The 12427-nt window shown below is 35.6% G+C and overlaps 1 protein-coding gene across 2 annotated transcripts in view; it reads right to left on the reverse strand.

Annotated features, from left to right (window-relative positions):
* The window catches only part of LOC105205752 (carbonic anhydrase-related protein 10), a 135100-nt gene that overhangs the window by 17272 nt on the left and 105401 nt on the right, over positions 1 to 12427 (reverse strand). For both annotated transcript variants that reach the window (XM_011175251.3, XM_011175253.3), the window contains exon 5: positions 7960 to 8055. In XM_011175251.3, coding sequence (XP_011173553.1) covers positions 7960 to 8055 — 96 coding nt within the window. The remainder of the gene's footprint in view (positions 1 to 7959; positions 8056 to 12427) is intronic.

Below are 12427 nucleotides of genomic sequence, written 5' to 3' on the forward strand. Positions count from 1 at the left end.
TAAATTTTATAACGTTTCATGATACAATTACGATTATCAACTAAATGCGTATAATACTATTGAAATTATCAGGAGTTATAAGTTATGTAAAGAGGTGGCGACTGTTTTACCTTTTAATCCAGACACTTGAGAATTACATAGGACGTAATCGAGATTCAGTTGCGAGACAGGTAAGCGGACGCCGACGGTTTAATCTCCGTTTAAATTTCTTGTAATAAAGGGACCCTAATCTTAATTATGAGCTAAGAGAATTAATCTCAATGACGGCCGTCCTTAAACGTTCTTAATCTCGTCGCTCTAGAATAAACTTAACTGGGAAAATTCGTGGTAATCACAATTTCTTCATATTCGTTTAATCAAAAGAAGGTTTCTCCTTATTACAGGCACGATGAAACTTTAAAACTCGTGCTACACATATAAAATATTGCCCACGTATATACTAACATTTTTTATCGACTAATGTCTCATAAACATTAATATCTTCAACGAAAATATGAAATTGAAAAATATCTATTAAAAATAAAAGAGAAAAACGTATATCTATGCAATTATTAACGTAATGCATGTTATTTTTCGACTTCACTACGTTTCGTTTTGTTTTAATTGTGTTTTCCTTAAAATACATTTAAATCACTTATTAATTCACCGTTTGCGTTTATACCTCCGATGTCCAGTGTAAAATACTGCAAAATCAGCTGCGTTAAATCCCAACACGGTACGACCAAAGTCTATCTAGTTAAATCCGGTCTGCAGTTGCGGCTTACGCCGTCAGCATGTTACTACTTGTTTGGCAAATCAACTGTACACTAATTTGTAATTGTAGCTTCGTAATTTCCGCGGCAGTTGGGCAATAAACAAGCTCCAACGACGACGCCCCGTCCGCGTTCTGAGATCGTATCGATCGCGAGACGAGGGTCCGTCCTTCTAAGCTCTCTTCAGGCCGTGCTACGATGATCGTGGGATAAGAGGTATTGCGCTAGGAACCGATGCAAGGAACAGCCAGCGCGCTCGACTTCACGTCATATTATGCAGTCTAGCCGACGGACATGGGGAATTAGCAAGCCCAATTCATTCGTTCTCTCCCTCTGCTGCTCGGCAATACAAGATCCTTCGTGTTCTCCTTCCGTTTGATAGTGCGGAATTCCCGTCTTTTGTCATTAGATCAGGACTACTGACTGGCAGTTGCGCTAAATTGACGCGTAGCGTAATTACGGGTTAGCAATTTCCTTGCAGCAGTTAAAGTGATAAACAACCGGCCGCGTAAATCATTCGATGGTATTGATATTTGGCTACCAAAGACAAGGGACAAGGACAATGTGTCTTTGTCCCTTTTAATCATAATTACAATTATTTACAATTGATCGAGCCTTTTACTTTCAAACAGCGAAAAGAAAATCAGCTATTTTACATGCAAATTTCGCTCTTTTAATACCACAAATTCGTGTTTGTACGTAATTTACTTTACCATTGAATTACAAGCAATTTGTGAAAATAAAGTCGCTGGAATCGCGTGTTGCAAATAAACTTTTTCGACCTCGCTCAAGCAGGATCCTAAAACTTTTTTTTTTTTAACGGGGTTTTCAAGCGTGACGCTTATAGGTTTTAGGTCGTAGATTGCGAATCCCTTGCCTTTTTCTAAGAAACTTTTGATTCTGTTTAATCGCTGTAGTTTCTCTTTGACCTTTTCGCATTCCATAAAACAGTTGTCGCGACGGCATGCGCGATTTATGCATCGCGACTGTCGCAAGGCCAGACGTAAGTGGCGCATAATTGCAACAATTGTCGCATAATTGCGCAAATTGTAAAAATTATAGTTTATTATTAAATCTAAAACGACGCACTATCCGTTTTGTTGTTAAACCTTAAACGACACACTGAACATGGTATATCCAATTCAACTTTGATTGTTTATAAATTTCATAAAAATAAATTGTTTTTAACAATTGCAACAATTTTTTTTCAATTAAATCACCAAGCATTATGGAATGTAATAATAACAAGCACACACACACACACACACACACACACACACACACACACACACACACACTTTTTTATTAATAAAAAAGTTATAGAAAACAAAACATACAAAAACTATTTTTTTTAATCTGCATTTGTTGAAAAAATTAAAATATAAGGCTTTTTAAGCACACTGGAAAGAAGTTTCATCCGATTATTTCCTTTAATTTAAATAAATATTAGTATAAAATAATTTACTTTTAAACTTAGAAAATTTTTTTTTAATTAAGGAAATGACGTTAAAAAAATATTTATTTAAAAATGAAAATTTGTTTCAATAAAGTTTTTTCAGTTTTAAAAACTAAAAACTTTGAGTATAAAAAAAAGTATGTATCTGTCGAAAATAAACGGTATAATCAGTACATTTCGATCGTTATTATTTAAAGATTATTCGCTGACTAACGCTATTCTTTATACCAAAAAGACATTCTAACGTGTTCAAATCTGCCAAGTAGATTAGCCAATTTTATAGAAATGTCAGCCTTAAAAAAAAATACCATATTCAGTATGTTATTCTAGAATTAATAATAATAATAATAATAATAATAACAATAACTTTAAATATATAAAAATCAATTAAGTTATCTATTCTAATAAACCATTTATTGATGTTGAGATTTAGAACAGCATGTTAGCGCATTACGAGATCTTACGTATTGACGCTATAAATCTATAAGGTTTAAAAAGTTTCCGGCGTTAAAACATTGACGGAATTCGTTTAGGTCCGAGATCGTAGAAGTACCGACGGTATCACGGGGTACCGACTCATTTGGATCTCATCCCTCAGACACCCCAGGGTATAATCCGTTTGAATTACAGTCGTCAACCCGTTGCCTCCAGACACGCCTTTACGATCTATTCGTCGGGAGATCGAGCACCTGTTAAAGGTTTCCAGGAAGGATGATGCCGCATTGGGATTATTCAAAATGCTGACCTCACCGTACGTGCGGCCGCGTATTTATCAGGCTTATTTTACCCTCTTATTGAAATTTACGACTCACCCTAGCGAAAATTATTTTGCGGTTGCCCAAAGTGTTCTCTGTTTATGCGGATTTTGATCTATAACATTTAACTCCCTCTCATTTGTCACACCTCTGACACGTCGCACGGCTTTATTGAGAGCTGTTATAACGTTTAATTCCAAATTATCCGTAGAGCAATTATAACCAGATAAAATCACTTTGACTAAGCAATTTCAACTGATCAAAATAAATCCATTATTCACATTTTACGTATTTTTCTCCCAGCGGAATATTAATTTGCGGGAATATACAGTAACCGAAAAATCTTTTGCACTATCTCCGCGGAAGTGGGATCATGAATATTTATACTTATCTGTCATATTAATCAGCAGACGGGCTGGCAAGCAACGAGAGAGCTAATGTAAAAGAGCGCGTAGAGGCGCGGCTGTAAATTCTAGCGGAAAAAGCGCTATTATGTTCGGTATTATCGCGTCGACGAACCCTTTTCATCGTCTTACGACCATCGTCGTCGTCGTCTTAGAACGCTCGTAAACATCCTCTTAAAAATATTCAGAAGTTGCTCTCATTTGTCGACGACTGCAAGAGGGGAGTCAAAGTGCGTCATTATAACGCATAGTCGCTGTAATGTATACATTGTAGCATCTCTTTTTCTATCTTTCTCCTTCTCTTCTCTACTCCCCTTCTCTCTCTCTCTCTCTCTCTCTCTCTCTCTCTCTCTCTCTCTCTCTCTCATTTCATCGTCTTCGTTACGTTGCCACGTAAAGGGCTGTGGTTTTGAGGGTTAAGTTGCTAAAGAAGGCAGAAAAGGGCTCGCTAAAAGAAGGTGTGAGCAAGTGGCGGAGAAGACAGAGGGTCGTCGTTGAAAGTTTCAAAGTTATTTCGGAGGTAAATACAGTTCAGGTCGGTAGTAGTTATTGCATGTTTTATATCGCACCCTTTTCAGGGAAAGGGAGAGAGGGAAGAGAGAAATGCATCACGTGACGATAATCTCTTCCATTTTAGATTATTATACGTGAAAAATATTCCGCTTTTCACCGGCAGAAAATGTGGGAACAAGCTCGCTCGCGTTTCTTCATTGCTGTTTGAATAACAGCTGAAAACTCGTCACTCTACTCGTGGTTTTTATTACAAACGAAAAACACGTATATATGTGCATATATTTAATAAACACATAGTTTCATGTCTAATTCTATTTATTCAGCGGGATAACATTTCATAAAAGCCCATTGATAAAAAAAATTTTATTCTCTTAAAATTTCTATCTTTTTCAAAATTTTTCTCCCTCACAATTTATATTTGAATTATTAATTTGGCTGTACGAATTAAATAAAAAAAATTTCTTCCGTTTCCACTCTCGCGACAATATGTTATAAAAGTAAGAAATTTAAATATCAGATTAGAGCAAATTTATTATGCTTTATAATATTTATACAAACAATGTAAAAACGGACTAATGGAGTATATTTCTTTCAGTAAAAAATAGAAAGGAGAAGATATTGTATAATTTCCATTGAAGATTGCAAATTTCGTTTGTAGATAATTTGGAAGAAGCTATCGAGAAAAAACCATCGGTTGTCCACGAGCGTTGAAGCAAAATAATTGGTCCACGATAATAATTCCGTTATTTGAAAAGAAAAATACGAGGGGAAAACGGGTTCATTATTTTCCGTATGATACTAAAATCGCATCCGCTTTGATCGCCAGCATCGAAACTATCTGATTTATTCTTTACGCACACACATACATTTTGTGTAATCGATATTGTTGCTACAAAGAGAAAAATATAATAGCAAATTCAATTATTGTAAGGAGTACAATATGTATGAGAGACGCGTGAACTGAAATGCGATACAAAATTGTAAATGTAATTTGAAAATTGTATTACAGATATTCGTGTATATGTATGAATATCTATAATATATATACATACAGATACACACACACACACACACACACACACACACACACACAAACATATATAAATTCTGTAATATAATTTTCAAATTACATTTACATTACATTACATTTTGTATCGTGTTTCGTTATACGTATCGGCTATTTTAGCTGTACCCATCATAAATTTGTTATTAACGTATTAAAACGTAATCCTAAGACAATTCGTCATTGTTACATTTCGATAAAAATTATGTTTTACAATTTGCAACATTTAAAATTTCAGAAAACAATGCGTTTTAATAAATGAAGATCAATCAGCCAAAATTCCATTAAATTATAATTTACAACTTGTTAATTTGTCAATTTTTATGCTTTGATATATAGTTTGTCCGAAAATGGATTTGGTTATTACAAGTAAAAATAATGCAATTGGCAAAAGTGAAAATTATTGGCGGGCGTTGCGTTTTGTTTCTTCCACCAATAAAACCAGTAGACGATCTTAAATAGACCAAAACGTCATAAAGATTTTCAGGTTTAAAATTGCGGACATTTCAACGTTACTTTGGTAAAAAATTAATAAATTAAAGTTCACGTGTTCTCTCTCTCTCTCTCTCTTTCTCTCTCTCCAAAAATAACTAGTTAAAGTTAAAAATTAAATTATTTAAAATTAACCAAATTAAGTTAAGTTAAAAACTATTAACTTTATTATTGAACTTTTAATTTCTTAATTACCCTGCAAACGAGTTACGGGAATTTGTTATGCAGTGCGATGCAAGATCTCTCAAAAAATCGTTGCGATAGTCTCGCGCAGAGAAAGAGAGACTCCGCTTACTCAAAGCGCGCGTGCACGCCAATTAAAGCCCCGCCACTCGGGTCGTTGACCGCACGTGGTCTCGTCAGACGAGCGCACGTGCGCGCTGCCTGGGCCGCCTCCCCCACTCTCCTCGACCGTCTGGGCCGCCTCCCCACTCTCCTCGGCCGACGACGCGCACGTGCGTTTGTCTGACGAGACCACGTGCGGTCAACGACCCGAGTGGCGCGGCTTTAACCAGTGTGCACGCGCGCTTTGGGCGGAGTCTCTCGCTGCGTGAGAGACCGCAACGACTTTTAGAGAGATTTAGACGGATAGATATTATAAAACGTTGGATATAAAAAAGAAAAAAAATAAAATAATGAAAATAAAAAGAGAAGGAAGAAAGAAGTTTTTAAAAAATATGAAGCTAAAGAGAAGAAAGGAAAAAAGAAGGGGAAGAGTTTAAAATAAGAAAATCCATATATTAATAATATTAATCCTTAATATAACATTTGTTACAAAAAGTAAAGATTAGAATCATAAGCCAGCATTGAAAGATTAAAGAAACATTACATAAACCTTACATGGAAACATTGTAATATTATATGGAAGTTACAAAAGATTTCTGCAACGTTACTACAAGCTTGCGGTAACGTTGAAATGTCTGCAATTTAAAACCTGAAAATTTTTATGACGTTTTGGACTATTTGGGATTGTCTACTGGTTTTACTGGTGAAAGAAACGCAATGTCAGTAATTTTCACTTCTGTCAACTGCATTACTTTTACTATTAGTAATAATCAAACTTATTTTCAAATAGAAGGCTAGCGGTGCAACCACATCGCGATTGTCTATTAAAGAGGATGATCTCGTTTACAAGTACAAACAATTTGGAATTTAATAACAAGAGAAATGAGAAGGAATAAACCGACGAGGTAAGGAAAGGACATGAAAGAGAGAAACGAACAAGGGTTAAGGAAAGGCCGCGACACAACTTTAACCGGCCAGAAGGTCCCTCTCAAAACTTTGGAATTTATTTCTGTGTTAAACGCCCGCGCGTCGTGGAAAACTTACCGCGTGTTTGCTCGCAGCTTCTGACCGAAATGATTATGCCATAATAATGATATTGTTAGTTGGAAATGTAAGGGCTGCCGGGGAGTTCACAGCTTGAAAAAATAACGGGTAATGTTCGCCCTCGCCGTGATGTAATTAATGCCCGTTTGGGAAACTTCTACCTGTTGTGCACACGCGCGCGCGTACTTTGAGAGTAACATTTTACACGCGAATTTCTCTAAAGTTATTTTACTCGCGTCGAAAACATTTGTTGCATCTTTCAACGCATTATTCTCGATGAAATTTATCAAAGTATACCAAATTATTTTTCTAGCTATTCATCTAATTGCATTATTCCGACAAAAATTACCGCAGAAAAATTCACGAAAGAATCAACAATAATCGAATATTAGCCATTTATTTGTTTCAAGACAAGCGTTATTAGCGAGGCTACATAGTGTCTGTCACGTGCTAACTACCGTAATCTCTGATACGCCAAATGCATTTGTAAGGGGAAGCTAAGTACGGTCCAAAGTCGAGAAAGTTAGTATCGCGATATGCGCCCTGTTAGAAACAGCTTCGCCATAACACGGTGGCTGAGGGATGGGGGTTGGAAAGCGGCAAAGGTGTTAACAACCAACATAATTATCAATTTATGCGGTTCGTTCGCACGTCTAACTAAACGTAGGGTTTAGTTAGAAAGCGATAAATCATGTAAGTATAAATTTGGATATATGTTTTTAAGTTGTTTACATTAATAAGTATGATATAAATTGAAGTTATATGTCTCTTGTCAACTGTCGACTTCATTGCATCTTAAACGCAGAATTCAATGTATATTTCAACAAATTTCTTATGAATTTATGTAGATAAATAAAAATAGTTATTTAATAAAAAATATTAATGATTTTTAAGCCCTAATTCTTTATCTTTCAAAAAAACTCTTATATCAAAATTTTAAAATTAATATTATAAAATCACGATTTACATTTTATTTATTCCTTCAGAACCACTGCGTGTATTCTCGATTTTACTGAATGCAGCAAAGTTAATATTTGCGCGATTTAATTACGTTTTTATTAATGATGTATGGGATTAAACGACTGCAAAAATTTATAGCGTGGAAGTTAACGCGCCAGAACTTTTACGGACTTAAACAATTTGAAAAATGAACGAAACTTTTGTCGGGTATATCCCCGATGGAAAATTCACTCACCTGCACCATTAACGAGATCGCCACCAGCCCCTGACTTTTATGCTGCGCCTCGCTCATGTTGTGATACAGTTCGGCGTTAAAACCGTAGACTTGTATCTGCAACAGAGAAAACCACAAAGAAATTACTTCCCGGTGGAATCGTGCCGCGGGCATAATCGTATCTCCCGCAACGCGATCACGCCGACAAATTCCGTCCCCGCACGAACAAATTCTCGAGTTTAGAGTTTAGATTCCAGAACATTTCGTGCCCGACGACGCCTCGCACTACGTCGTTCCCTCGCGTTTCCCCATGCTTCTATCTCCCCTCGAGATCGACTCACTACAATCACGTTTCTGGCCGACCGTTGCCGACCTTAGCTACAGCTAATTAAACGATAAACCCTCGATGTATTAAATATTAAGTAAATATTTTATGTGACCTCACGCAAAATACAGGTAACGGATAAAAATACTTAACAAAGAAAGTTAATTTTTTTATGTAACCTATTTAATATAACTAAAATACCGATACAGATAAAAATACTTTATAGAAAGTGTTAAAAATCGTGAACGTTAACGTATTTCTAAAAATACCAAAGCCAATGACATAAAGTTGTTTACGTCATTTATAAATTGCCTTCATAAATTTTTAGCCTTATATGTATACGCTGAATATTGTTAAAAATTGAAGAAATCGATAAGAGATTCCAGAATATGATCTGCGCGTTCGAGATATATTCGGCTCCCGTCTTTTATGCCCTGAATAAATATTCCGAGAATATTTATCGAACACATACCTATTAAATCACATTCTTACGCTAGTATATAAATCTTCAGAGGCACCAAGATTCTTAAGCGCATACCATATGTGGATGCACTTTTCCTTTGACATTTTTGTGCGCCTTCTTATGTCAGAATCTTCGTTTTTAGTAAACGGAAATATTCTCTCATAGTATGTGCTTTTTGCAGCACTTTTTGTAGAAATATTGAACTTTTGCGAGAATAAAGTTTCCTTCGATACCTGATCATATCTCGCCTTTAACATTTCGCCTTTGCCTTCGTGTTCTCATGCATAAAAATACACCAAATATATGTTATTGTTACAATACAACAAATGTTCTTTTTCCTACGACTACTATCTCTAAAATAAGGATGTGCTACGCAATTCATTGTTAAAAAAAAAAGAACCCTGCATGAATAAGAGTGCAGTGTACACAGGTAAGTCGCAAAGACGGATCTATCGTCGCGTGTACACAGAAGAGCGTTCAGTTTATAGAGAAATGGAAACCAAGTCGCTCGTAAAATGTATCTTGTTTTTGGGACATACATCTCGTTTCGTGTCTCATTTCCCGCGAATGTCACCTGCTATAAGTTTTGTATGCTGGATAAGGCGCGGAAAAGACACCGACGACATGTACGTGTCTTTCTCGCGAAGAAAAGGATTTCGCCGCGATCGCTTTTCTTTGCAGTATTTCCTCCCGTCCTTCTTTCTGCCCCACCCCCTCATTCTCTCTCTTTTTCTCGTAGTTTCCCCTTTGTTTCCACCATCCTGTCCTCTTTCCGTTGTATCCGTATGTCTATTTCTTTCTGCAAGTAATGGCATTGCCACGGCACTTCCGGTTGTGCCTAAGGGCATCTAAAATGTCCGCACCGCGCGACGAATTCTGTTTCAAAAACGTCGGAGTATGCTGCTGTAACGCGACAGATGAGGGTAAAGATATGAAGAAGAAGAGGTAGAGGGATAAGAGAGCGGCGTGAGACACAAGAGAAAGAAAAAGATAGTGTGAGAAGGAAAGAGGAGGATTGCTGGGAGTGTAAATCCACTGCGTCTGATCAAAGTACGACTCGTACTACTAGGAATAGGAAAGATTCTCTCTTCCTTCTCATTTTCATGAAATTTTCTCCCGTCTCGACCGCTCCTCTTTCTTTAGTACAGCGTCTTCTCATCGTTTCTGCCTTTTAGTAGGATATTTTTCTCTTGGTAGCTTCTTCGTTTATCGAAGAAAAAATATCTCTCTCTCTCTCTCTCTCTTTTTCTCGTCATCACGTAGTCAAAAAATTTTATACTTTTTGAAATTCAATTTCAATTACTGAAACGACGACAGATGATAATTTATTGATATAATATCGACATGGCGAAAATGAAATTACGAAGAGTGTGTTTAATTTAATGCACTTTAAAAATTGAAGAGTAAAACTAGATTGTAAATTGTTATGATTGTGAGCATTTAATTCAATATTAAACGAATAATTTAAAATATGAATAATATACTTAATTCTCTTATACATAAAACGTGTACTAATATTTATAGACTTATAATATTGTGTCAGATAATATTGTGTCAGATGTGCAAATTGATTTTTCTATATAAAAATGATCTATGATAGTGGTAAAAAAAATAGTACTTACTATCGAAATGTATTCCATTTTCTTCTACCTATTTGATATTCATGCGGTTTGTATGTGTCGAATAAATTCTTATTTTGATTTGCCGTATACCTGTTATCTTAATTTAAATCTTCGAGATAAAAATAAATATAATAATGAAAGTGGAAGCAAAGTTCGTTCAACGCAACTTCCGACGAGAAACTTGAGAAAGAAGAAATTATGTGAATCAGCAAAGCGACTTATTTCGACGTTTGATTGACGGTTTTTGCATGCAAACTTGGAGTTTCAATATTTATCGCGGGTAAACAGAAGTGGAAGTTAGGTACGAAAACAGCAGTCTGTGGAGAGTTCATTCTAACTTCATGAAATTTAATGCACGAATATATTTCAAGAGATTATCTATGACTGATTTTAAAGAAAAATCAGGTACGCATTTATTCACAATTTTTACCGACATTCTAAGTGATAAAATATAATCGTAAGTATTTATGTATGCTATTTAAAAACTTTTTTTAAATAAACACTTATTCAAAATATAAAGAATCAATGCTTTTAGCTATTTCTTATTAAAACATCTCCTTATAAATTTAAAGACTTGTAATTACGGGTCTGGTTTATAAGTGACATATATTTATAATTAAATCGATTTTGTTGAAGTCAATAGTCGAATATTTTTAACACAAGTAATTTTAATAATAGGATTTTTTCCTGATAGCTTTTTTCCTCCAGATTATCTTATGTACGGCTAGTCAACATGGCAAACTGCAGACAGAAAAATTGTCATTAAAAAGCATTCTCTGTGCACAAATCAGCTTTCATTGCGCTCATTATATTATTGCTGATATAGATTGTAACAATCTTACTCTCTGAGTATTATAAAGCGCCATATTAAGAATATCTTTCATATTTTAAGTCCCTTTCCTACCGTCTTTTTCTTATTGATAATACAATTGTTACATAATTTTCGCGTGATAAGTATTTGTTACAAAAAGCAAGAAAATAGTCTGTATGGCAAATAAAAATATTTCACAGATATTTTTTTCACATTTTTCATACGCAAACTTTTATTCAGAAATACGGTGTACTTCCTTTCGCCCTTCCATTATCTCGAGCTGGGATAAAATTCTGCGGCTCTTAGCTGCGCGGCGATCCCGAAATTCGTTGTCACGGGCGAGCAAAATCCTACTTGACGACCGAGCCAAGGCGGTATATAGCCGAGTTTTCTGAAATTTGCTACGCCCTGGAAATTCGGAATTCACCGCGGGTAACCCGCGAAGTGCCGAGCTGGCCCTCTCTACATCTGAGCACCTTCGCTTCACGTGTACCATCCGATCTCGACGTATCTTCTGCACTCTGCCTCTCATCCTGGTCCGATGCCTCCTTCACGACCGCCTCCTTGTGCTTTACCCGCCACTTTGCCCGCCACTAGAGCATAATCACCACCCTCTACGAAGACTGCGACGAGCCCGCAAACACAGCCGCGCATTCGGTAAACGCATTATCCTCTATTTAAGCGCTACCCGACGACAGTCTCGGTGAAGATTATTTTTATGCGCATCTGGAGTTAATTGTCGTCGGGGAGTTATCTCGGACTAATGAAAAATACTCTGTGTACCCGTTTCATTAAGGGCAAGGTGTCGCGAAGTACGCTTGCGATATCTACTCATAAGAATATTCTGTAGCTTCGTAATTAATAACTAACGCAATTTGTAGTAAAAATAATATTTATCATACTGTATTTATATGCATGCATAGGAAAATTACTCTTTTGACTTACATAATTAACTCGTAAACATTTGCGCGAGAATCAGAGAGTGATTCAGACGCAAGTTGTAAATTTACTAATTAAATATGTCACGTAACTAAACATTTTTAAAAACTTGGGCTTTCAATTTATAACGTTTGAAAATTATTATTTTATATATATTTATAACATGTTTTAGTTTATAATTATTAAAAAAAAGAAATAAAAGAGCGTTAAAAAATTATAAATGCTTAAAATGAATTTAAGTGAAAAAACAATTAGACAAATCTATGTTTTTAAAAAGTTATACGTTTTGTAAACAATATTGCATTGCAATGTTAGTCTTAATATACGTT

This window comes from Solenopsis invicta, chromosome 5 (genome assembly GCF_016802725.1).
Source record: "Solenopsis invicta isolate M01_SB chromosome 5, UNIL_Sinv_3.0, whole genome shotgun sequence".
Lineage (NCBI taxonomy): Eukaryota > Metazoa > Arthropoda > Insecta > Hymenoptera > Formicidae > Solenopsis > Solenopsis invicta.